General features: G+C 46.4%; 1 protein-coding gene across 3 annotated transcripts in view; it reads right to left on the reverse strand.

Moving 5' to 3' along the window:
- LOC140459616 (leucine zipper putative tumor suppressor 1-like) overlaps positions 1-27266 on the reverse strand; it is a 41257-nt gene extending 13991 nt beyond the window's left edge. The window contains exons 1-4 of one of the 3 annotated variants that reach the window (XM_072553904.1): positions 27011-27266; positions 21587-21656; positions 6174-6333; positions 57-554 (exon numbers count right to left, since the gene is read on the reverse strand). In XM_072553904.1, the coding sequence (XP_072410005.1) occupies positions 57-515 (459 nt within the window). In that variant the 5' untranslated portion in view covers positions 516-554; positions 6174-6333; positions 21587-21656; positions 27011-27266. The remainder of the gene's footprint in view (positions 1-56; positions 555-6173; positions 6334-21586; positions 21657-27010) is intronic. The other 2 variants (XM_072553903.1, XM_072553902.1) reach the window with 2 other exon arrangements.
- Positions 27267-27683: the final 417 nt, after the last annotated feature.

The following is a 27683-nucleotide window of genomic DNA, read 5'->3' on the forward strand; positions in this document are numbered from 1 at the left end:
TCTCGCAGGGCACTTTGCAAGTCCGGTCACTGTCCTGGGTGAGACAGGGCACTCACCTTGTCAAGTTGGCCAGAGAATGGTAGCAGTGTGGATGGTGGTTCTTGCACATCCATGCTGACCGGTCCACCTTTGTGAGGCTTGACTTGGACAGTGCACTTCTTCAGCTTGCCTGTGTTGGTCAGCTCATGGGTTTTGCTGATACTGATATAGAAGAAGTCCTCTGTTTTCTCGCACTCAGAGTTTGCTTTGGAGCCTTTGTCGCTTGCTTGGTGGCTGGTGTCAAACCTCAGCAGGCCGTCTTGTTGCCTGAGGAGCTTGTGGAGGTGGGTAGCCTTGATGTTCCCATACTCCAAGGCTTTGCACTGTTTCCCTTGGAGATTCTGGCCTGAAATGAGGCTGCTCACACTCCCCATGTTGCTTCCGGCAGGCCAGCTCGGAAACACTGAGGCAAGCTGCGAGTTATTCACCTGAGACGGACACTTGATTTGGACGTGTATGGCATCTCCAGTTGCCATAGCAAGTCCAATTCAACAATTTAACTCCATGGTGTTGACCTGCAAGACAAGATTGGAAAGAGAAGGAGAATCTAATTAATTAATTGTCAGCAATGAACCAATCAAGAAAGTCATTTTGTTAATATTGTGCCTCTCACAACTACAGGATGCCCCAGTATGTTTCCCATCTCGGGGAATTTTGTTTGAACATTATAATCAGATTACTGGCAATCGATCTGATGCACAGAAACCTCCCAGCAACAGCAATGTGGTCATGTGATCACCTGTTCTTGTGCTCTTGATGAGGGGATAGAAATTGGTCAAGGTGTTGGGGAAATCCATCTGCTTTTGTCTGGACTAGAAATTGTGGGATCTTCTCTGGCCACTTAAGGGTGACAGACCATGAATCGTTTTAATTATGTCACTTGTGACAGCACAGCACCCTCTCGAGTGTCGATGTAGAATTCTGAGCCAAAGACCACAGCACATCTATTCAATGGCCTGGTCTCCACAGCCCTTCTATCAATGAATTCCATAAATTCACCACCCTCTGGCTGAAAAGATTTCCCCTCAAGTCACTTCTAAAGGGTTGTCCCTTCACTCTGAGGCTGTGCCCTTGAGTCTTACCAGTGGAAACATCTTCTCCACGTCCACTCGATCAACAGGCCCCTCCAGTATTCTCCAAGTTTCAATCAGCGTCCCCCTCATCCTTCTAAACCCCATGGAATGTCGACCCAGAGTCCTCAACTGCCTGTCATATGACATACCTTTCATTCCCAGGATTGTGCTTGTAAACCTCCAACAGACCCCCTCCATGACAGCACATCCTTCCTTCGATATGGAGCTCAAAAGTATTCCAGACCCTTTATGCAATCTTAACAACACACTTTTGCCATTGCATTCTCAACCACTTGAAATGAATGCTAACATTGCATGTGCTTTCCTAACTGCTAACTGAACCTGCATGTTCACCTGAAGAGAATCCTGAAACAGGACTCCCAAGAACAGTACTTGAGATTTCCACATTTAGAAAATAATCTCTCCCTCTACTCTTCTGACCAAACGTGCAAACCTCTCACTTTCCCACATTATATTCCCTCTACCACTTTTTTGGCCCTCACCTAACCTGTCCAAGACCTTCTGCAGCCTCCCCATTTCCTCAACAGCATCTATCCTTCCACCTATCTTTGTGTCATCTGCAAACTAAGCAGCAGTGCTCTCGATTCCTTCGCCCACATAATGAATGTATAACGTGAATCATTGTAGTCCCAACACTGAACTCTGTGCAACTCCATGATCTGCGATCCTGAGAAAGACCCCCTTTTATCCCCACTCTCTGCCTTCTGCCAGTCAGCCAATCCCCTCTCTCTACCAGTACGCTGCCCCTCACACCATCTTATGAAGTAACAATTTGAAGCAGGGAGTGGGAATTGATCCAAAGAAGCATGAATGTAAGATGGACTGAGATTTCATGCAGACTTTCTGACGTGCAGAAGGTCTGACTGCACACAGCACCAGGACACCTCCAGAGACTATCTGCAGGACTGGAAAGGGAAATGAGAGCACTCACTGCTGCTTCACAGGATCAAATTGATTAAAGTGACATCGAAGCAATTTGGAAAAAAAAAACCCTTCATATCTCAAGGGATAAGATTCCTGAATCACTCCCACTCTCAGATACTGACCTTGATAAAGATGATTAATTAAATGGCCAAATTACAATTTCTTGTCGTAAATATTGCTGGCAGAATGGAAGGTACAATCATCCATCCCTGTAATTGTCTCACAGGGCTATGAGTGTTTGTGTCTTTACACCCCAGCGAATCCTGGAGAGTAATGGTTGCAAATGTCTTATTTATGTTTGTGGATGGCATTTTGGGAATCTTATTTGCCCTGTCTTAACCAGCCACTTCCTAGTTGAAGAATGTATACTTTAATCATCTGTTTGAAAATGTTCTCACAGACAATTCACATCACACAGGGTGCTCACAGTTCAAGCTGATAATTATTGGGGCGGGTAGGAGTAAAAATAATTGCAGTAAGACTGTCTGTAATCAGCAGCACAAGATGTGCGTTGGAGCTCTGCAGATAATGTCAGTTTAATGTGATTATGGGCTTGGCAAATCTGTTTGGGGGCATTCCTGGAGAAATCACCTCACATACGCACACCTCCCTGGTCTCTTCTCCGAATGGGCACTTGACAAAGGAACAGTCTTCGACTGACTTCGTCAGTTGACCTTGAAGCAAGTAATTTCTCTGTCACTGATATCACTCAATGGAAGTGTTCAGAGGAAATGAAAGGCTTTTTTTTTAAAGACCAGGTTTTCCCTGTGTTTTTTCTGCAGAAAGCATGATTAACTCCTCATTGCTGGGAACTGCTCTCACTACCTGGGAAGAATTGTGTGGACCTGTCTGAGTCAGAAAGAGACAGAGGAGATGCTGGAGAAACCGAGTGAATGTTGCCAGTCTGATATAACATCTTTACAACTGCAGCGGACCTGGAAAAGACAGGTTTCACTCGACAGAAAAGGAGGAAGGGGAGCTGGGATAGATGGCCCAGAGCGAAAAACAAACACAAAGGCAGGATTCAAGATAATAAGGAAGAGATATAGCTGAAGAGTAAGTGTTAATGGCAAGGGTTACCAGCAACAAGTAGGTCAGCCCGACCGCGAACAATGCTGTGCAATGACACACAGGTTCTTGCAGGCGAAGAGCCTCTTCAAAGTGGAGGACAGTGTTCATGGGGTCTGAAGCTGCTGGAGTCGGTGCTGAGTCTGGAAGGCTGCAAATTGCTGGAACAGTGAATGAGAGGCATTTTCTCCAGCTTGCAGTGGGCTTTGCTGGAGAATAGAGGTAGACCTCAGACAGAAGTACTGGCACAACCAGAAGATTCAAATGACCAGTGACGAGAAACTCGCTCATTCCCGCAGAACAGAGGAGCGGTGTTCCGCAAAGGGGTCGCCTCGTCTGTGTTTGGTCTTGTCAGTGGACAGGAGCTGAAAATGTGTTGCTGGAAAAGTGCAGCAGGTCAGGCAGCATCCAGGAGCAGGAGAATCGACGTTTCGGGCATGAGCCCTTCTTCAGGAAAGTGTTTTGTCTGTTTTAAAACCTGGTAGTCAACCGAGCTAACTTTGGGTAATTTCCACCATACTCTTACTGAAACAAATTGCCAAGCTTTGATCTGGAATGTTTTGAGTGGTCTGGCCTTGTCCATAATATGTGTTAGGAGCTATCACTGCATTTCTGTCAATGTGAGGAAGGAGGTAGGTGCTCTTTGGATTCAACTAACCTCCCTCCATTCAGAATTCCCTCCACAATGATAGGAACACGGACTTTGAAACATACAGGTCAAGTCACCATCATCTGACAAGACCATAGGGCTACTCTGACTTCTGAGAGAGAAGAGTGGTGGTGGTATAACCTGAGGATCACCAGGCCTGAGATGAGGGGACAGATTTAGAAGGAGAGTCCTTCATGGTAGCCTCAGTCAGTGCAGGAATTCAACCCACACTGTCGGCCTCATTCTGCGTTCAGCCAATCAGCTGAGCAACACCCCATTTTTGATACAGAGCATTCCTGTGAACCAAGTTTTCTGAATCGGGGAGGACAGAAAAATCACTTCAATCTCAGTTGGTTCATGTGAACATTTGGGGCAGTACAATGGCTCAGTGATTAGCACTGCTGCCTCACAGCAACAGGGTCCTAGGTTCAATTCCAGCCTTGGGTGACTGTCTGTGTGGAGTTTGCGCGTTCTCCCTGTGTCTGTGTGGGTTTCCTCCGGGTGCTCCGGTTTCCTCCCATAGTCCCCATGTGCAGGCCAGGTGAATTGGCCATGAGAAATTGTCCATAAGGTTAGGTGAAGGGGAAAATGTAGGGGAATGGGCCTGGGTGGGTTACACTTCAGCGGGTCGGTGTGGACTTGTTGAGACAAAGGGCCTGTTTCCACACTGTAGGGAATCTAATCTAATCTAAAACAAAGTGCCTCCATAATCTTCGATTCTTTATCGGTTGTCACAACACTTTGAATCAGCAAACATCTGGTCCTCTTGGATCACCAGCTGTTAGAGAGATTTGAGGTCTGGACAAAGCCAGTGGAGGTTCTTCACCTGGGGCAGTTGTCAAAGGTGTTCCATCGGGAATGCTCTGGTAGGTAGTTGCAGTCTGTTACCTGTTGGTGCCTGGCCCAGTTGCAACTCAGCTTTCAGTTCACTAACTGCTTAAGCTGTTCTAGTCAGACCCTGACACAAATCAGGACAACAGCTCGGACCTCTCACCAACCCTTCGAACAAAGCCACTTCAAATGATGGCGAACAGATAATATATTGGAGACTCTGAAATTGACCAATGGGAACAGAGCTCAGACCCCCCTCTCAACCTCTGATTGGTCAAGTTTAATTCCTCATTGATGCACTTCTGCTAAACCTGATTTAGTCTAGATTTTCCCTCCAATTTGGGGGCAGCTTTCATTCCAAGTTGTGGCCACTAAAATATTGTTTGGCACCAAAGAAGAGGAGGAAGATGAGAATCTGTGTTGCGTCATGAATTGTGTTCAGGAATGGGCTGATATGGTGGGAACACATTGAAGAAGAGCTTTCACAATGGAATTGAATAATTATTCAAAAAAGGAGAGTCATTGCAGGGATGTAGGAAAAGGACAGTGGTTCACGGAGAGCTATCTCAGGGCTCAATGGCTTTCTTCTGTTCTGCAAGTGATTGATAGTGCATGACTTCTCCGTCAGATGGGAATGCAAGGTGCTGAGCACCACGGTGTTGCTTCCTTCATGGAAAAGAGGAAATATGGACAGGTCAGATATTCATGGCCTTCCTTTTCACTGGAGAACTGACAAACTGGCTGTCTTCCTGACAGTGCAGTTGCATTGACAAACTTGAGCAAGGAAAGAAATAGATTTCAAACAGAATCTCCTTATCCTTGAAATAATGCACACTTTCACAGGTGGAGGATTAGTCTGGAAACTTATGGACGGGGCCTCTGTGGAATTCCCCCCTCCCCTGGCAGAGACAGGACTGTAACAGAGCCCTGCTATGAACCGAAAAGGAAGGTGGATGTGCTTGGGGATTGTACTGCCCTGCCCTGCTCTCCTGATTTTCCAGGCAGTGACCTGACACTGAAGACTGAAGGCTGTCGACCACATGGTCGTTTCTCAGTCTCGAACCTGACCACAACAACCAGTCTGACTCAACCTCAGGCTGATGGAGGGACCTGACCTTCACCCAGCCTTGTTTCACTGGTTCCCTCATCACCATTTGCTGAATGACATTCAAGCAACTTTCCCTGATGACCTGGGTGCAAAAAATGCACTGATTTATTTGGTGAGGCTTTGAAGAGAGCTTAATGACCAAACAGTGAAGGCTGCTTTCATCTTGCAGTCGGGGACTTGGATCTCAGTTGTTGGGACTGCCATCTCAGTTGACAGCACTACATCGGGGCAAGTGCAGGATAATCCATTTAAGGACTGAGAGCTGTCAGAGGCCAATCCTGAACTGGGACAGTGACTCGCCTGAGAAACATTGACAAAGCATTTCTCACTTTGTTTCCCAAGTTGTCTCTTGTTTTCCAGTCTTATTTGGAAAAGTTCCAGTGTTAATGATGAGCACTGTCTGCTGCTTTTGGATAGGAGCCAACCAACCTGCCATAATGTGCAGGAAGCCGATACATACCTCTCAACTGCTTGAAGTTACACTGTCAATGGGCTGTGCAGTCTGGCGTAGCACCCAGTACAGATTCCCAATGTGCCCAGAGTTTACGCATATCGTCCACTGAGCAAACATGGAATGACAATTGGCTGGCTCGGCACCAAAACATCAACCAAATGCAAATCTGCCATCAGAAACAAGAGGTAGAGACAGGATCAGTGTTCAGCCTCCAAGGTATGTTGTGCACTGAAACAAGAGGAAGGTCTGCAATGGTGGAGAAAGGTTGGAGTGCTAAAAGCTGGAGCACACATTGCCACAGGATGGAACAGTCTGGAGAAGCACAGACAACATTGATTGGCAAGAGAAAAAAAGAGCAAAACCCACCAAACCCTCATTGGCAACACATGGCTCCTCACAGTCAGTAAACATTGTCTCATGTGAGATATGCCATATTTCAGCTGCAGTTCATACATCTTGCAGCAAATTCTTCCGCACACTAACACTCTGCACATGCTGTGGACAGAATCCAGTAACTCTGATGACAGTAACTCTGAACTGGACAGTAACTCTGAACTGAAAATGTGTTGCTGGAAAAGCGCAGCAGGTCAGGCAGCATTCAAGGAGCAGGAGAATCAACGTTTTGGGCATCGGCCCTTCTTCAGTAACTCTGAACTGAACGGTTACTCTGAACTGGATGGACAGTAACTCTAAACTGGATGGTAACTCTGAACTGGACAGTTAGGCTCGATGTAAATTCTGAATAGCTCTCACAATTTTTCAGAAGATTTGTAGGTCAGGTTGATCAGTATGTAAGTTAGTTCGCTGAGCTAGAAGGTTTGTTATCAGACGTTTTGTCAGCATGACGAGGTAACATCATCAGTGAGAGTTTCTGGTGAAATGCTGGTGCTATGTCCTGCCTCTCTGTTTTATAGGTCTTGGTTTCTTAAGGTGAGTAATGTCATTTTTGGTTTTTTTTTCAAGGAAAGGTAGATAGGATCTAAATCGATGTGTTTATTGATGGAGTTTTGGTTCGAATGCCATGCCTTGAAGAATTCTTGTGTGTGTCTTTGTTTCGCCTGTCCTAGGATGTCTGCATTGTCCCAGTCAAAATGGTGTCCTTCCTTGTCAGTATGTGTGGAAACTAGTGATCGTGGGTCGTGTCTTTTGGCCAGTTGGAGTTCATGTATCCTGGTGGCAAGTGTCCTGCTCGTTTGTCCCATGTAGAGTTTTCTTTTCAATTGTTGCATGGTACCTTGTAAATGACACTAGATTAGATTCCCTAGAGTACGAAAAAGGCCCATCGACCAAACAAGTCCACATCGACCCTCTGAAGAGTATCCACCCAATCCCATTCTCCTACATTTACCCCTGACTAATGCACCTAACACTATGGGCAATTTAGCATGGCCAATCCACCCTAACCTGCACACATCTTTGTGACTGTGGGAGGAAACAGGCGCACCTGAAGGAAACCCAAGCAGACACAGGGAGAATGTGCAAACTCCACACAGATAGTCACCTGAGGTGGGAATCGAACCCGGCTCTCTGGCACTGTGAGGCAGCAGTGCTGACCACTGAACCACTGTGCTGCTCATTTTCAATCACTGTCATCAGATAAAATTAACTGACAATTTCTGACTGCCACAGCTTTTGTTTGCAAAAAGAAGTTTAACTTTGTGAAGGATTTTCTGCGTCTGCTGGTAATTCTCTGAGTATCGGGTGATCTTTCCACAATGCCATCATAGGTCCACCCTGTCTCAAAGCCCTGCGATGTGTTCATTTTTGGGGCAAGGAGGAAAATGGGGTTGAGGCCACGATCAGATCAAACACACTGTTCTTGGTGGAATTGGTTGGAGAGACCATGACTTGGCCTGGACCTGTTCCTGATTTACATTGATGTGCCATGTGAAACTTTTCCTCATCCCTCTTCATCTCACCTCATCAATGCAGCCGGTCTCCCTCAGGTTTATTCATGAGTCCACCTCAGCCGTTCACATCATCCACTCTGGGAGCTGAGAGCATTCTGGAAAAAATCTTGGCTTGTCAGAGATTTAGGTCTTTGAAAGAGGCAGCACAGGCGATGTGGGCCAAATGGCCTCATTCAGTGCTGTGTAATTCTCTGAAGCCTCACAGCTCTGTTACAGGTGAAGGGCTTTGGCGTTGCAGCTTTGCTCGATGCAGATTTTACATTGTCACTCCACTTTGGCAAAGCGAAACAAATTCACATGAGATAGCTTGGCCCAAAACAAGAAGCTGAATGTAATAAGAAGAGATCTCCTCACTGAACGTTTTTTTTATAAAAAAAGGCATAATTAAATTAAAACAATTCAAGTACCTTGCGAGTTAATTTTCAGCTGAAGTGCAAAATATAAGCTAATGCTTAATGATGGTGAACAATTTAGCCAGTGCCTCTGAATAGATGCCTCTGTTTAATTCAGTCTTATGGCCCTCGGTGAATAGCAGGAACACTTAAATTAAATGTTTGATCACCCTCATTACCAATGCACACAGTGTTGGATCAGTGATGCATGCTGTCACTGTAATCTCATTGCAATGCAAATGAGAGGGAGCTGCTCTCAGCTTGTCATGCACAAAAAGACTGCTTCTGGCTTGGAATTGTAGTCAGGCATCACAACCCTTCAGTCTGTACTCTGATAGATAATTGTCTGTCGGGGTCCTGTCCCCTGGTGTGACTTCACTGGAAAGGAATAAGGGTGAATGAAAAGCAGGCAGCACACAACAAGAGCAAAGATTGACTGGTTCTGGTGGAACCAGGCAAACAACAGTGAAAGAAACGATAATTTTTTTTAAAAAACACTATTTTCCGATATACTCCTTGGCAAAATGACACCAGAAATCTCCAGCAAATGATTTGCAGGAATGTTTTGTGAAGGTTATAATCTTTTTCATGTAACCACGTGTTCGAAACCTGTCATTGCTCTGACACTGGGTTGCCAATTGTATTTGGGTCTATTTCTTGAGGGCTCACCCTTTTGGCTTTTTCCTTTTACTCCTCACTCTGGGTTCTTGACCAGTCTAACAGCTTAGTTCTTCAATCCTTCTGCAGTGGCTTTAACAATGAATGAAGTCATTGAAAAATGGCTGCTAATCCTCAGGCCCTGGTTATGTCTGGGGAGGAACAAAGGGTGCAAGTGTGGACTGTTTCCTAATAAATACCTTCATGGGTGTGGGAGCAGAGGCCCATGGGTTTAATTTCTGTCTGCAGCATTTATCAGTGAGGAAATCCACACACACTATTTGAAGTGAGGCACGTAGACTGCAAAGTCAAGTCAGTGATGGATGATGTGGCACAGAAAGGTCACTGGTACTTTCAAAAGGGTCAGGCGGGATAATGAGAAAAATCTATGGCAACCAAGAGCGTCAACACTGATGTGACCAATGGTTGGTTTGGTAACTCGGCAACATCAGCCACCATTCACAAACCCATGCCAGGCTGAGCCAGTTTCTACTCTGCACCAGGTGCCATCAGGTAGAGATATAAAGCCTGACCCTGAATGTCTGTAAGGTACATGTGCTGAATGGTGCTCACGAATGACCGATTCTCCCTCCCCTTCTTCAAGGACGATAGAGCAGGATTGCCAAGTATCTCTGACACCGTCTCCACCCCCAAACTAATCCCACTTCAGTGTGTTTACCAGCTGCAGGCTCCCAGCTCCCTTCAGACTGAAAAGACAAGCTTTGAGAGCATGGTTTCAGTCCTTCCTTATGTCCTCACTGAATGCACTGAAAAGCCATCACATCCTATCAACACAAGTCACTGAGTTTAATCAAGCCCATCACAATGGCTCAGTGGTTAGCACTGCTGCCTCATAGCACCAGGGACCAAGGTTGGATTCCAGCCTCAGGGGACTGTGTATGGAGTTTGCACATTCTCCCCGTGTCTGTGTGGGTTTCCTCCGGGTGCTCCGGTTTCCTCCCACAATCCAAAGATGTGCAGGTCAGGTGGATTGGCCATGCTAAACTGCCCCAGAGTGTTCAGGGATGCGTAGACTAGGTGGGTTAGCCATGGGAAATGCAGGGTTACAGGGACTGGGTAGGAGGGTGGGTCTGGGTGGGATGCTGTTTGGAGAGTCAATGTGGTCTCATTGGGCTGGAGGGATGCAATGATTCTCTGAACAGCTGGCAGAAAAATGGGAGAGACAGTAAAGCAAGGGAGATCTGAGTATTTTGTAATCAGCCTGTTCAGAGACGGGTTATATGACACACCTCTGGAACAGTGTGACGGTGAATGGAGACATCCAGGCTCGGAGATAGTGAGACTACCACTTTACCATAACAGCTCCATTGAAGGGCAATTGGCATCATCTGAGGTAATATGTAAGCAACAAACTCCAAGTGGGATAAGTGAACAATTGCCTGAGGTTAACATGACTCAGGTCCAATCACTTCATTCAGTGTGAAATAGAAACAGAAATTGCTGGAGGATCTTGGCAGGTTTCGCAGTGTCTGTGGAGAGAAAACAGAGTCAGTGCTTGGGTCAGTGACCAGTCGTCACTTTTTGTTTTTTTTTGTTTCATTTGGCGAATGCGTCGTAGATCAGCTTCAGGGCTTTCTTATCGTCCAATCATTCATGCATCATCGTGAAACATTGAGGATTTCGGAAAAGCTTATCGCCTAACACTCAAAGGCTGCTTTCATTCTTGTTTCTTTCTGTGTCTGCTCTTTGAAGTTTGCATCGATTTGGGGGAAACAGGAAGCAGGAAGCAGCAGAGTAACCGGACTTGATATTGAGTGCATTGCCTGTTAAACGGTGGTATTGTCGTCTCCAGCACTTGGTGCTGTCTGCAGAACTTGAAGGATTTCCCAGCTGATTCCTTAAGTACCATTATTATTGAATTGAAGAAGGTCATTCTGAATTGACGAGGCGTGCAGTGGTACAAAGAGTGCCTGCTGTCAGTTTCCCTTGATGAACCAGAGTTGGCACAAATCGAAAATAGTTGGAACAAAGGGGGGAAAAAAAGGGAGAGGGAAGAAACTTGGTTTTTCGTAAAAAAGCAGCGAGTTGTTGTGATCCGGAGTGCTGTGTTGAAAAGGGAATTGGGGGCTGACAGGGTGATAACTTTCAGAAGGGAACTGGGCATGTCCTGAACAGAGAAGATTTGCAGAGAGGGCTGGTTAGAGCCAGCACAAGATGAATGGGCAGAATGGCCACCAATTCTGTGTTGAGTGATTGTGTAATGCTTTTGTTTGGTGGCTCAGGAGGGTGTAATGAGATTTAACGTTCAAGTGTTTCCCAGTTTTGGGGAACAGTGAGAGTGAGGAGTCTGTTTTTGAGCACACGGTGTTTGTATGACAGGACCGTCAGTGATTATTATTGTCACTCCCTGGTGGAGTCAGGTTGTTAGTGAGCTACAAACACTGCCCAGTCCATTATCACATCCATCCCTGCCACTAGATGAAGGAAAGGAAAGGCATATTGAAACACACAAAATTCTGAGGGGACTTGACAGGGGAGATGTGCAGAGGCTATTTCCCCTTGCAGGGAGAGTCTAGGACCAGAGGGTATCATCTCAGAATAAGGGCTTTTTAAGACAGAGATGAGGAGCAATTTCTTCTCTCAGGGTGGAATGCGTCTCTGGAATTCCTTCCCACGGAGGGCTATCAGGTCTGGGTCATTAAGTATATCCAAGACTGAGACAGATTTGTTAATCAGTAAGAGAAGGAAGGGTTATGGCATGAAAGGCGAGTTGAGGAAGATGAGATCAACCACAATCTCATAGAATTGCAGAACAGACTCAATGACTTCGTCCTGCTCTCGCGTCTTAGGTGCTGCCATGGAACAGCCTCAGCTGAACTCTCCTGAAGAGTGGAAAGCAAGTTAGATAAGGAAGGTTAGGCATTTTCTCCTCGATAATGAAGATAGAGACGACATCCACTGAATCAATGTAACATGGGAAAACTGCCAAAGGTCTGGTCCAAAACACCAGAGGCAACATGTTCATTCAGCCAGTTGTTGCGGTCTGGAGGTCGGTAGGAGCATTCCAGAGGGAATTGGACATCCACCTGACAAGAAATGAATTTGCTGGAACTGGAGAGATTGAGCGATCTGAGTCGGAGAGATTTCTCGAGGGGCTGGTACAGATCTGATGGGCTGAATGGACACCCTGACTGTTATACGATTGGAGAAAAAAGACTACCGAAACCCAGAGTAAATTTTCAGTCTAACAGTGTATCAGACAGGCAGGTGAGGGTTAGAATAGGACAGTGCAAAACATGCAGGAACGTGAAAAGGCTATTCAGCTCCTTTGCTTTGTACTATCACCCAAAGCCATCCTGGGGAATCTGCATTTCAGATTGTACTTGTCTGTGGTCCATGTACTCCTCTGACCTTATCCAACAAAACTCTGTTCATCTCAGTATTGACCCAGTGTCCCTAAGGGAAGGGAATCACAGTGTTTGCCCATTCTATGTGTGTAAAAAGAAAAACGTCCTAGTTTCACCCCTGCACAGCTCGGCCTGAATTTTCAGTCTATTCACTTCTGTTTGATGCCCAGACAGAGGCGATGGTCTGGTCTGTGAAAAAGATCGAGGGAAGCCGTCATGATTTTTTTTTCCTCAGAGGTGAGTTATGTTTACTGTTGACTGAACAAAAACTGTTGTTTATTTAGGATCATGGAACACACCCTGTTGAAGAATTGGAACATTCCTGGGGATGTTATAGTGTGCACAACATCACACAGAGCTGGAGTCAGTTATGGATTGCATAATATTTCAACTTTGTTTCTTTCGACATGGTGCTGTTGGTTGTTCAGGTTGACTGAAAACCAGTTTGTGAGAATGTGTTTGATTTCATGGCAGAGACACATGTTTGTGTTAGTGACCTGGTCTGTTCTGAGGTTCACCGCTCTCTAACTCCTGGACCCCTCCTCTGTTCTGATGTGTGGAGATACCCCTCCCTGGATAATAATGAGAATCACACACTGACAGCTCCTGATTCTGAGATAGACTTGTGAACAATGGAAAGGAGAGGGCGTGCAGAGTTTGGAAATAAACGATGATGTTTGTTCTGAGGAACACTGAGAATTGTCGAGCTGACGTGATCGAGGAGGAAACTCCATTGTCAAGGTCACGGGCCCTGTAATTTTTCCCTTTAGCTGAGACCCTCGGTGATTGCTTCACCCAACAATTAACTCGGCCTTGGAGAGCTTCAAGTATCAAATTAAAGCTTCACTTTCAGATCTTAGTGAAGACACAAGCTACAGTTTGTGTTTAACCCTCTGATGTTTTCTCAAGAAATGTACCAAACCGCTCGGATCTGTCTGGGTACATTCGGGTCCTGCAACCTGTCTGCAGTGAAATCATAAACTGCTTTTCTCTTCTCCTTGGACAGACTCACATTTCACACATTATACTCCATCTGTCCAGTCCCAGTCACTCACTCCAACCGTTCTGTGTCCCTCTGCAGTCTCTGTACCTCTTTGCGACAATTTATTTCTTACTGATCTTGTCCAATGGATTCCTGATCGACACACAGAATAAAGTTTCTGTGTGTCTGAAGGGGTTTAATGATTCACCTATTGGGATTCTCCTCACTGTGTGTGTGAGAAAGAAAGTCTTCCTGGACAGTAATTGTTCACGTTGGGAGAATTTCAGGAGCAAACTGAACAATTTGTACATTTTGCTTCAGTTGAGAAAGTCAGGGATTCATTTCCCTTTGATGCAGGCAACCACCCTAAGCATGGAAAGGGTTCTTTTTTTAAATTTCAGTTTAGCAGTTCTTCAGGAATCTCAGCTGAACATGAAGGTGTAACAATGGGAATGTGTTCGAGTTATGAAGAAATCAGTGGAACCATTCCAATCCACAGGTGTTTGTTCAAAACCCTGAAAGGGTTATTTGAAGCTGTGAATGTTTAAGCTCAGTTATATGAAGGTTCCAGGAAGAGGTTTTCAGATTTTCAAGGTTGAGAGTTGAAGCCATAGTAAGTACTGTCCTGTAGATGGTGTAGACAAAGGAGCTCAGTTTGGTCTGAGTATGTAAAGGGATGCTTTTGAATTTAATGGTATTTGTACCAGATGTTTCAAAATCTTTAAACTTGTATTAAATGAAAATAGTTTGATTTATTCTGTTTCCTCTCCTTTTTTTGTGTATTAAGTCCCTGTTTTAGGTTAAAACCAACTTCAAGATAAGATGTACAGCACAGAAACAGACCCTTCAGTCCAACTCATCCATGCCTACCAGATATCCTAACTTAATTTAGTCCCATTTGTCAGCACTGGGCCCAGATCATTCTAACCCTTCCTATTCATATACCCATCCTGATGCCTTGTAAATGTTGTAATTGTCCCAGCCTCCTCCACTTCCTCTGGCAGCTCATTCCATACACGTACACCCTTTGCATGAGAAAGGTGCCCCTTAGGTCCCTTTTAAATTTTTCCCCCCTCACCCTCAACCTATGCCCTCGCAATTTGAATTCCCGCACCCCAGGGAAAAGACCTTGTCTGTTTATCCTATCCATGCCCCTCATGATTTTATAAATCTCTATGAGGTTACCCCTCAGCCTCTGAAACTCCAGGGAAAAACAGCCTCTCCCTATACCCTCTACTCTTGGCAGTCGTCTTCTCAGTCTTTTCTGAAACTGTTCAAGTTTCATAACATCCTTCCTGTAGGAGGGAGACCACAGTATTCCAATGTTTATCCTTGATTTTAGATTCCTCCACAACCTCATCCTTCTTTTCCTCCTTCTGGACAGTTCAACTCCCATCTGCTTGTGATGAGATGAGTGACGTGAGCAAGACTGACTTCATTCCTTGAATGATTTTTTTAGGGTCATTTTACGATTTGAAGGAATAGATCTTTCCCTTAATCCTTCTCTCCCTCAAGATGGAAACACCAGCTTGTTTTGTTGTTTCCATGCCCTTAGTTACTCAGGTTTCTAATGGACCAGGCCAGACCTCCTACAACATATTTTCAGAAGGTAGCCCAGACCCTCACTCTTCCTTATTTGAAAGGTAGGTGTGAAGCAGATATTCCAGGAGAGATGCAGCTGGTCAAACCACTCCGCTTTAAGCAAAACAGCATTGATTTAAACATCGATTTGAAACATGAAGAAAAGAAAACGGAATTGAGAAAAACCGAACCTTTGGAAAATGTAACCGACTCGACACAGCAACTTAACTGAGGAGCTGTTCCAATTCCCAGAATGTCCCATAAACACACCCTTTGGCACAAGGTAATTTCAAACCCAGGTTCTTACAGGCAGGAAGGAACAACATCCAAAGAGATTCCAGAGAGAAAGTCGGTCAGGAATCGTTCACTGAAGCTTGGAACCTTTCCTGGATTCCAGCATCTTGTACTGCCACAGCTAAACGAAACCTGAACTGGGAGACCTGACCGTTCCCCAGCCAATGTTAAACTAGACTCTTCCCAGACCCCTCCATACCTCTGCCTTTACGACCTCTCTTAAAAAAAACAGCCAAGGACAAAATAACCTTATTGAGGTGCCAGCATTGTCACAGGATCCAGCAGTGGGATTGAATCAGGAGAAATAGTTCTCCTTAGTATCAAGTCGTTTTTGTGGGCTTCTTCCTTCCAATAACTTGGGAAAACGAAAAAGCAAAGCATCAACACAGAGAGGTTTGCTCATGAGGACAGGAGCTTTTCTTGTTTAAACAGCGTGTGTTTGTGGCTGCACAATTGCTGCCAAAGCTGGGACCCGAAACCACAAGATTAAAAATGCCAGGTGGTGAAGGGAAAGGGTCAGAGAACAAGGAGCCAGGGTCTGGGACAGCTGCAGGCACATCAGGGCTCGGTGTCTGGGGCGTCAGGCTGTTGGGGACTTCCTGTGGTCAGAAGGTCCTGAGCCAGGACGACAGTGGGACCCATGACACTTGTCCCTGCCTCTGACCCTGAGTTAGGATTCTTGCTCATGTGGGGCATGTAAACGAACCATCTGGTCACTGTGCTGTTAATTCTGTCTGGATTGGGAACGTTTTACTGAGGCCAATGTTGTATTGGCTGCTTTTCCCTGTGGGAGAGGAGACTCGAGGAACAGGAGTTGGCCATTTGGCCCATCACAATTATGGCTGGTGTGGTCTCTCCCTGTAGATCAAACTCTGCCTCTCTCAGGTTGAGATTCAGTGACCCAGACTCCACTGCTGTCTGGGGCAGGGAATCCTACAGAGCGACAAGACCCATGTCCCATTGTCACAGCCAAACCTTTCATTTTTAAACTGTGTCCCCTTGTTTTCATGTGCACCCACCAGAGGAAATACCCTCCTGCGATCAACACTTTGATTCCCACCCCCCCCAAGGCTGTGATCCATCTATTCTGATGCTCGCTTTGGATCATAAAGGAGGACATCACCACAAGAGGAGGCAGAACCCACTGCTTGAGAGATGTCGATTTTCATCTTCCTTTTCAGAAGGTTGAATCTCAAAGCCTTGCAGTCACCTCTCCCTGTGTTTTGTTGACACTTCGATAATGTCGGTGTGCATGGTGTTCAATTCGGAGACATGAGAGAGTGAGACAGAGAGGGGAAAGCAATAAAAGGGAGCTGCACCAGGTGATGGGAGAGACACAGAGACTACCCCACAAAGACATCAATGACAGAGTACTCTTGGATCAATGTGGACAAGTGACTCTATCATTTCCCAGTTGTGATCTCTGGTGGAGGTCAGCTTTGAACCACATCTGTGTTGACTGATTTTATGGCACAGGTACATTTTGGTAGCAGGGTTGGTTAGGGGGGGGGAGGGGGCCATTGGATTTTAGCCAAGAAGTCTTGAATACAGTTTGATACCAAGTGAGACTGACTGTGTTTCTATTTCAATCTAGTGGGAATGTATTGGGAATGACAGTCACATGAAACCTTCTGATACTGAAGTTCAGAGAATTCAGTGCCCAAAGCTGACACCTTGCCTGCAGCTTGTGCTAATTCACATCCAGATCAGATCTTGGTAGTGGATTCTCAGAATCACTCCGGATGCTATCTTACAGAGCGATCAGTTTGTGTCTGCCGAGGGAGTTTAACACCTCTATGATAAATGGAGAGGATACAATTGAGAAGTACTCGCCTGAGTTGAGATGAATGCAAGAGGATCTGACTGAAATGTATGAAATTGTAACCGAGTTGGAAAGGCTGCATGCAGGGAGGGTATCTTTCCTGGTTTGGTTAAAACACAAACTTGCCGTTTTGACCCTCTGCTGCTCCTGTGTTTGCACAATGATTGGTCCATTTGACAGAAGTTGAACAGGATCCCTCCCAGATCAGAACCTGTTTACCCTGATCTGACAGAGAGAAGCTGAGGTTGTTCAGAGAAGGAGACTGGCAGTGGTTCCAAATGACACAGGCCAGAGGTAGAGGCTGTTCGAATCACAGGGCAGGTGGCAGGGGGAGAGGGAGTGCACATTGGGATGAGATTTCTGCTTTTTGACAGTCAGTTGCTATGATCTGCAGCATGCTGCTTTGGAGGGGCTGCTGAAAGCAGATTCCACTGTCGCTTTCAAAGGGAATTGGGTAGGTACTTGGCACAGTGGTTAGCACTGCTGCCTCACAGTGCCAGGCACCTGTCTTCGATTCCAGCGTTTGGGTGACTGTATGGAATTTGCACATTCTGCCCGTCTCTGTGTGGGTTTTCTCCCACTGTCCAAAGATGTGCAGGCTAGTTGGGTTAGCCATGGAGAATGCAGGGTAATGGGGATGCGACTGGTTAGGATGCTCTTCGGAGGGCCAGAGGACCTCCTTCCGCACTGTCAGGATTGTATGATTGTTGTGACAGTCAAGATTTGAGGGGTCTGAGGTTGAGTGAGAGGGGGCTGGTTGGTGTGCTTTCTTTGATAGCCCACGATCAGTGAGTGACCTTCTGATTTATATCTGCAGAGATATCACAAAATCCTCTGAAAGGAGTTGGAGGGTTATTTCTCCCAGAGCAGAGAGTGCAGTTCGAGAACATATCTTGCAATATCCTGATGTAAGTTTTGTTCACAGGGTGTGGGTAATGTTGGCTAGACCATCATTTATTGCCATTCCCTACTTGCACCAGAGAAGTTGGGGGAGAGGTGAGCTATAATTGATGCATTCTGTTGAAAAGCACTGTCAGCAGAGCAAGGGGATTGAGCTGAGGTGTGACTTCATACAGTCTGTAGATGGAAATTCGCATCTATTTGTGCAGGATAGAAGATGGGGTTTCTCACATCATTCAGTGCTGATGAGACCACACACAGCTCTCAGAATCACACGTTTACACTGTGTACGTTCCCCAGCAGAGAGCGGAATGAAAAATCTCTGTTGGGCACTTTCAGCGGCTAGTCTTTTGTCAGCTGCCAGTGTTGGCCCTGAGCCCAGACACTGAATGGGACTGAAGTAAGTTACAAGAACCAGAGCCACTTGTTAAATCAGAACAGCAACCCCCTCCCACCCCCATGACCCCAACAACCAGCACTAATCCTCTGATGACAGTATAACTGGACCCCCATGACAACAGACACTTCATACATGTCCCACCCTTTTTGTGCTCCCCCTTAGCAGTCACATTCAGAACAGGAAGTGGTCTTTGGTTCCCATCTCTCTCTCTCTCCAAAACACACACACACACACACACACACACACACACACACACGTACTCTGTCTCACACATTCTCATTCTCACTCTCACACACACACACAAACAAACATCTTCAATCCACATCCACGTTCTCTCTCTGTCTCACACTGTCACATACAGACATAGTCTTACACACATACGTACACACTCTCATACAAACACTGCATACGTGTACTCACACCCACTGAAGAGACACATACTCATACACAGAGACACACAGAAGCCCAAATTGCACTTGAGAAGATGGCGAGGACTTTGGGAGGCTATGAGCCCACTGTCAACCAGAATGTCTGTGATTTTTGTTCAGAATTCAGCCCTCTCTCAGTCCCTGTCAAATTATCAACAAAGCTATTCAAGATCAGTTCAAGTGAGGAATAAAAGTGGTGTCACTGAGTCCACTGAACTTCAGATCGACGAATATCAGGTATTGGTGTAAGAGGTGGGCAATCAGCCCCTCGAACCTCTTCAGACCCTGAGGTGTCTTGTCAGGATAGATATTAAGAGAATGTCTCACGTGAGGAAACCATCTAAAACAAGGGGTCACCGTTTGTAAATTAGAGGCCACCTATTTAAAACAGGAGAGATTCCTTTGGGTTGAGAGCCTTATGGAATTGGTTCCTGGAAATGCAGAAGTGGGTAAATTGCTGATAAGCAGAGGGAGGGTTGAGAGGTTATTGGGGAAGAGACAGGAATATGGAGTGATCAGATCAGTTGTGACCTTACTGAGAGGTGAAACAGACACAGGAGACTGCTTTGCTATTCCAGACTATGGCAACTAATCTTCTGACTCACTTTCCCCACACAACCCCATGTTGGTTTTATTTTGCTGGTTGCTGTGTGTTTTTCGACTTCCTCCCTATGAGGGGGAGCGAGAGCTGAAACTGCACTTTCCCAGGTAAAGCTGGAGTTCGTAGACAGGAATTGAACGGTGCTGTGATGTGCCCTGTTTCAGCAGCAGGAAGTGATAGCACAGTGGTAACAGGTTGGTAATCCAGCAGCCCATAGTCAGGCTGGAGGGAGCATGTGTACTGGACATAGCACAACTGTCATCAATTGCTGCAAAATCGCTGGTCAACAAACTGGCTTCACTGATGCTGTTACGGAGAGTCATAGAGTCATACAGCACAGAAACAGACCCTTCGGTCCATCCAGTCCGGGCCGACCATAATCCCAATCTAAACTCGTCCTACCTGCCTGCTCCTGGCCAATCTCCCTCCAAACCTTTCCTATCCATGAATGTATGCAAATGTCTTTTAAACCTTGGAACGATATGCACATCCAACACTTGCTCACGACGATCATTCCACATAAAAAGCACGCTCTGTGTTAAAAAAAAGTTGCCCCTCATGTCCTTTATATAATCTCTCTCCTCTCACCTCAAAAATATGCCCCTTAGTCTTGAACTCCCCCACCCAAGGGAAAAGACAGCTGTCATTTACCTTATTTATTGCCCCCATGATTTGATAAACTTTTATAACGTCTCCCCTTATCCTCCTACGCTCCAGTGAAAAAAGTTTCAGCCTCTCCCCAAAGCTCAAAACCTCCAGTCCCAGCAACGCCCTGGCAAATCTTTTCTGAAACCCTCTCCAGCTGAATAAAATCCTTCCCTTAGCACGGAAAACAGAACTCTGCTGCTCTCACCCAGTCTGGCTGATGTGGGACTGCAGACCCAGAGCGGTGTGGGTGGCACGAAATGCCACCTTAAACAACCAAAGAAAATCACTCAGGTCAAGGGTAATTAGGGATGGCAACAAATACTGGTCTTATTGGTGACACCCAAATCCTGTGATAGGATGAAAAAAGAATTTTTTTGTTTGTGAAATTAGTCCCCCACAAATTGCTTTGATCGAACTCAGACTTGTGTCCAAACTGCTGAACATGTTGGAATCTGTATTGGTGAACAGACAGGAGCTTCCCTCCTGTCAGTTGACACAAGACTATGTTGTTCATTGATTTGTTTACCCTAGTCTCTGCATTACAGAATCACACAATGGAGCAGAAACATTCCAGACTCTGAGTGAGCCAAATGAAGTGCCTTCAGCATGACTAATCAAGACATCTTCTCAGTCTGACCATACATGCTCCAAATATTTGGCAATGGCCTTTGTCGAGTCAAATTAGGCTCAAGTGTGTGCAAGTGGGTGTTGCTTGTGCGTTTGCTGTTGCAGGAGGATCCAGTTTAAATAAACACCCTCGATCCCTCCCCTCGTCAGTAACCCTTGTGGTTCCTGAGCTTGTTGGAGAATAGTTTCACCCCATAGAACACGGAACATCACAGGAACAGGCCCTTGGCCCACCATGTCAATGTAACCAGGATCCCATTCCAAACTCATCCCATCTGCATGCACATAGCCTGTATCCCTGTATTCCCTGCCTGTTCACATCTCTGTTTAAATGCCCCTTAAACTTTGCAGTCGGATCTTCAAGTCCCCTGGCAGCTTGTTCCAAGCGCCTGCTACACTCAGAGTCATAGAGATGTATCGCACGGAAACAGACCCTTCGGTCCAACCCATCCGTGCCCACTCTGTGTAACAAAAACTTTCCTTCCTCACCTTTAACCTCGACCCTCTAGTGTTTGAATTTCCACCCTATCCATGCCCTTCGTGTTTCCATTAACTCCTGTCAGGTCGCCCCTCAGCCTCCAAAGCTGCAGCAAAACAATCCAAGTTTCACAAACCTCATCCACTCTAATCCAGGTGACACTCTGGTAAATCTTTTCTGCACACTCTCCAAAGCCTCCACGTCTTTCTGTTTGTGCTGTGACCAGAAGAGCACATAATCCCCCAAATGTGGTCTGACTGAAACACTAGCAGCATGACTCGCCCATCCCCTGACTGACAACGGCAGGCATTATAAATGCCTTCTTTCTCACCTCGGGATGTGGAGATCAGCAAATCAGCAGCAGGTTTCCCTCCAGCACTTGCACTGTTCTTTACCAAACCCTGAAAAAGTCGTTAGTTTGATTGATTTATTGTTGTGCCATACCGAGATGCAGCGAAAAATGTTGTTTTGCGTGCTCTACAGGCAGATTGTACCATAAGAAGTACACCAGGGCAGCAGAACAGAGTGCAGAATACAGTGTTACAGCCACAGAGAAGGTGCGCAGAGAGAGAGAGAGAGAGAGAGAGAGAGACACACACAGACATTAACCTTTAAGAGATTTGTTAACAGCAGGGAAGAAGGGTTTGGAGAGATATGGGTTGGGTGCTGGCAGGTTGGGTTAGGATATCTGGTCGGCATGGATGAGTTGGACCGAAGGGTCTGTTTCTGCACTGTACATCTCTGTGACTCGAAGAAGCTGTTCTTGACTCTGTTTGTACATGCATCCAAATGTTGACAGCATCTTCCTGATGGAGGGGAGTATAACTGGGGTGGGTTGAAAAATGTGGTGCTGGAAAAACACAGCAGGCCAGGCAGCATCCAAGGAGCAGGAGAGGTGATGTTTCGGGCAGAAAACCTTTCTTCTCTGGTCTCCAGCATCTGCAGTCCTCACTTTCTACTATAACTGTGTGGGAACAGTATTTGTGTACGTTGGCTGCTTTCCTGAGGCAGTGGGAAGTGTAGATGGAGTCAGTGGATGGAAGGCTGGTTTGTGTGATGGACTGCTGGGCTGTGTTCACAACTCTTGATACCTTCTTGCAGTCTTGGGTAGAGCAGTTGCCCTATCACATTGTGATCCACACAAAGAGGTTGCTTTCTGTGGTGCAGCTGTAACAATTGGGGTCAGACTCTTTGTGGACATGCAGGATTTCCTTCACCTCCTGAGGAAGCTGAGGTGTTGCTGTGCTTTCTTAACCATCGTGTCAACGTGGGCGGACCAGGTCAGATTGTTGATGTTCTCCACCTTCTCCACCCTCAGCACCATTGATACCTACAGGGGCGTGCCCTCCAGCCCAGTTCCTGAAGTCCCTGAGCAGCTCCTTTGTTTTGCTGACATCGATGGAGAGATTGTGGTCTTTACACCACACCGCTAAGTACTCACTCTCTTCCCTGTACTCCGTCTCATGGTTGTTTGAGACCCAACCTACAATGATGGTGTCATCAGCAAACTTGGAAATGGAGTTGGGGTGGAATTTTGCCACACAGTCATTAGTTTGAGGAATACAGTTGGGGGCTGAGTACACTATCTTGTGTGGCACCAGGGTTAAGGATTATCGTGGAGGAGATGTTGTTGCCAATTCTTCCTGATTCCTCGGTCCAGAGTTTGGAGATGAGTTTGGAATTATGGTGTTGAAGCTGGAGCTGTAATCACTAACGAAGAGCCTGATGTAGGTCTCCTTGTTATCCAGATGTAGGTGTCCTGATGTATGTATCCTTTTCATCCAGATGTCCCAGGGATGAGTTTAGGGCCAGGGAGCTGGTGTCTGCCATGGATCTGTTGCATTGGGAAGTGAATTACAAGGGTCACGACAGTCTGGTTGGCTGGAGTTGATGTGATCCGTGACTAACCTCTTAAATCACTTCATTATTAATGAGGTCAGAGGCACCGGGCGGTAGTCATTGAGGCATGCTGCCTGATTTTCCTTTTGGTACCAGGATGGTGGTCTTCTTGAAGCAGGTGGGGGCTTCAGATTGAAGTATGGAGAGATTGAAGGTGTCCTCGAATACGTCCACCCGCTGGTCTGCACAGGATCTGAGTGCAATGCCGGGGAATCGCTTTTCGTGGGTTCACTCTGAAGAAGGTTTATCTAACATCTGCACTGGTGACCTGGGGTACAGGTGTATCTGAGGCTGTTGGTAAAGGTGACATTGTTTCATTGAGCTTCTGTTCAAGGTGAGTGTAAAATGCATTGAGTTCATCGGGCAGGGATGGATTGTTGCCTGCAGTTCTGTTTGATTTTGCTTTGTAGACCATTACATCGTGTAAGCCTTGCCACACAAATGATGGGCGAACGTGTGGTTGTTCTGGGTCTCGAGCTTAGTTTGATATTTCCCCTTGAATGGAACGATGACATGAGAGAGATGCAGCAGCCCTTTGCAGGACGGTCAGTCTGCAGTTCACATGAACAGGCTCTGAATGATTGGCTGCAACGACACAGTGTGTGAAGCAGATCCTCACGTACCTCAGATGGTGTCTCTTCTGACTGATGACCACTGTGATATTGACAAGCGTGGTGTGTGTGCACCCTAACCCAATGTGATAGACAATGAGGCTTGTGAACATTGCATGCCAGTGAGAGTCTCCCATTCAGTCACTTTGGGAAGCACTTTCCTCATGGCACCTCTGTTCCCTGTTGCTCGTTGTTTCTGTCAGTCTGATACCACCCTTCTAATTAGACAACTCGGGTATTGCTCACTCACTGACCACACGGCCTGACCGCTCACAGCACGGTGATTCTCCCACCTTCCTTTAAATCAGACCTGCTCCCCAAGAGTTCAATTCGGGAGAGATTCTGCAGAGTCAAGTTATTATTTCATGTACATTCGCAGGTTGATGGGGTGATTTGATTCTTCAAATGATGTGGAGGACAATTGATAGAACAGCGAGAAATTATTTCAACCAGTTGGGTCGTCTAAGACAGGGGGTGGGGGAGCAGAGTTGAAACGTGACAGAGAAAAGGTGCAACATACTTGAAAGACTCATCTGAAAATAATTGATTCAGGATCTGTTGTTAATTTGAAATGGGGAACGGGCTGAAGGTGTTCAGGGAAATGGTGTAAAGTGTGTGGAGTTTAGGAAGAGAGTCACAGGGTCAAATAGTCTCCTGTTTTCCCCATCATGAAAACAGACTTGAAAGGCACAGCTGAGCCAAGTGAACAAATTGCCTGATAGATAGCTTTCTGACAGACTAATTGAGTGCAATTACTTTGAAGGGCCCCTCAGATCACTCACTAACTAGATCCTAGTCATGAGATTTAATTAACAGGAGAGAGAGAGAGAGAGAGAGGAACGGTAGCAAACAGAATTCCTGTCTGAGAGTTTGTGGGAAGTTTGTTTATGTTTGACCCCGGCCTGTGGCTGACTGGACACGCAAAAACCAGGCCGTTCCACGGTTGGGTAGAAAGAAGGTTCACAAAAACGCAGATGCTCACATGGCTGAACAAACTGTCAGTGCCTTTTCATTCTAATGACCAAGTGTGTTCATCAACAAGATGTGTGATAACAGTCTTTGTCTGCCTGGATTGGAATGGTTCCTCTGCTGCAGACAATGATGGGGATTTGAAGGTTATTACTGAGGTGAGCAGATTCCCTCTTGTACAGTCTGTGACAGTGTGGAATTGAATGTTTACAAAGCTGAATGCTGAAATGTTGAGGCTGTTGCCAGCAGGATACTTGGTGACATCAATCTTCCCTGGAAAGATATTGCTGAGATCAGATGGATAAATGGTCTTAATGTGAAAGGAAATCGTTTTGATAATGATACGGGTATCTTGTTCCACTTTGTGGAAATACTTGAACAGAAGTTCAGCCAGTGACCACCTCTGATCAGAATATATTGACATTGGGAAGGAAGAATGGGAGAAAGTGAGGACTGCAGATGCTGCAGATCAGAGCTGAAAATGTGGTGCTGGAAAAGCGCAGCAGGTCAGGCAGCATCCAAGGAGCAGGAGAATCGACGTTTTGGGCATGAGCCCTTCTTCAGGAAAGAATAAGGGCTCATGCCTGAAATGTTGATTCCCCTGCTCCTTGGGTGCTGCCTGACCTGCTGTGCTTTTCCAGCCCCACAAGTACAGAATGGATCAATATGTCTCTCTGACACAGGTGGGTGGGCAGCGTTGTCTCGTTTTGGATTTGTAGTTTGAGCTAGTTTGTGTGGGTGAGAGGTTTTGATGTCCACACCTGAATGCCCCTCCCTCTCCTGGAGTTCTATGATCTCTACTATCTATCGCAGTGATGACTGGCCAGTGTTTTATGATGACAGCAGGTTGTATCAACTTAACATGCACTCCCTCAAACGCACAGCATCTTTCACCAGCTTGAGCTCTGCACAGCCAATGGGACACACTTCCCAATGGATAGCTCATCCAGAGAACCAGCACAAGCAAGCAGGGCTGAAGGGCCTTCAGGATTCTATCGCTGAGTGATCTCACGTGGATGAGTTAGACTGAAGGGTCTGCTTCTGTGCTGTATGACTCTATGAAGAATTGAACAGATTGACATCAGGCAGTTAATTCCCACAAGGAGACTCCAGACAGAGGGCAGATTTCCTTATTTTGAAACAAGCCAGTGAGTTTGTCTCTGATGCCAGGAAAGCTTCCCAGCGAACTGCAGCATGAGAGGTCAGAAAGCTGTTTGTCCTGGGTCTGAACCACCTTGTCAATGATGAAACCCAACAAGAGGTTTTTATTCAGCAACACGATGAAGGGTTTTCAAAGTAAGGCTGAAAGATGGATTAAAGGCACAGAACAACTGGTCTCATACGAGTTAAATTGTTTGAATGACCTCCTGTGGTGTAGAAGGTGCTCGTGTTCCCTGATCTCAGTGAGCACCCACAGGAACTGTCATTTCAGCAGCATTGGGAGTGGGAGGGGTTAGTGAAACCTCTGACCTTTTCCCACTAATCCCTGGTCAGATTCTGTGTTCTCCAGGGCAGGATTGTAATGCCAGAGTCAGCACAGCACCTGGGATCCAGCTATTTCACTAGGTTTTACTGAAAGAGAAATGAGTTAACCATTCTGTTTCATGTCTGAATCAGAGCTGTGTCTGGCTGCATCAGTCAACAGGGTTTGCATCTGGTTTTTTTTTAAAAAAAACCTGCCTGTTTTATTGGGTTTTACTATGAAGTGATGCTGAGCAGTTGGCAGGGAAAATTGAACCAGAGGGGAGAGCTGGAGGGAGAGAGAGCAGCAGTGAGGAATCAGGTATACAGACCACAGCACCACCAATGACAAACAACAAACACACTGTCTGTTTGTCTCTGTCTCTGTCTCCCCCTCCCCTACCTGGCACCCCCTCTGAACATGCCCTGCAGACAAAGAGGATTGCAGGAGCTTGTTTTATCTCCCTGCAGAACCCACTGGCTTTATCAACAAGAAACATCCAAACCAGATGGAGCAGCTTCTCCAGAGGCCAGCAGCTTCAAGCACAGGTCTCTGACAGGATAAAGTGAGAGAGACATCTCCTCTGCACTGTTCATTCATGCTCCTGCTCAGTCCGACCTCACATTGCTTCCCGTCTGCTCTGTTTGTGACCAGGAGCACACTCTGCCAGTAATAGCGAATCGGTGACAAAGCTCTCCCTGCTCCTGTCACTCACTTTGCAGTTCCTTCCTGATTTAAGCACCTTCTGAACACTCCTCGCCTTTTCTGTCGTAGTTTGCAATCCTTCGAAATGACACACTGTAAAGCACCCTACCTTCCTCCGTGCAATGACCCAACAGCCTGGTCAAGTCCGGTCCTCGTGAAGCACCTGTCCAGGTCAAACCTCTCGCTCCTTCCTCCATTGTATTGGTGGGAAACAAAGCCAGGAGTGGTGCTGTGACATCTTCCCCCTGGTGTGGATCACTCAGCTTCACTCTCTCTGTTCCCTTTTGCTCTCTGCATCTGTTGTGGATGCGGACACACTGGTTCGCCTCCAGCACACACACACACACACAAACAGCCAGAATAAGAGACTCAGTGCTGTCAAACTGCCCTGCCCCACCTCCTCTCAGTACAGAGCCAGCCTTCGAGAAGCTGTGTCACAGTCATTGGCTGTTCTCCCTCTGCCCCCACCCTCAGCCCATCAACCCGCCCGCCCCATGGCAGAAATACAACAGCAAACCCTGTTCTGATAAAGGGACAGTGTGTCTGTGGAGAAATCAGCCCTTCACAGGACCGGGATGTCCCCCGTTCTCCATCCCAGCTAGAAATCTCACTTTGCTGTCCACTATTCATCTGTTTTAAAACCTCTTGCGAGGATGGATGGGTGGATGGGTGGGTGGGTGGTTCAGCAAAACCCCGCCGAGGCTGGGAGTTTGAGTGAGAAATTGCTGCAGCAAGTCTGGCAGCATATGTGCAGAAAGAGTTGAATCTGCCAGTCCACTCTG

Source organism: Chiloscyllium punctatum, chromosome 35 (genome assembly GCF_047496795.1).
Source record: "Chiloscyllium punctatum isolate Juve2018m chromosome 35, sChiPun1.3, whole genome shotgun sequence".
Classification (NCBI taxonomy): domain Eukaryota; kingdom Metazoa; phylum Chordata; class Chondrichthyes; order Orectolobiformes; family Hemiscylliidae; genus Chiloscyllium; species Chiloscyllium punctatum.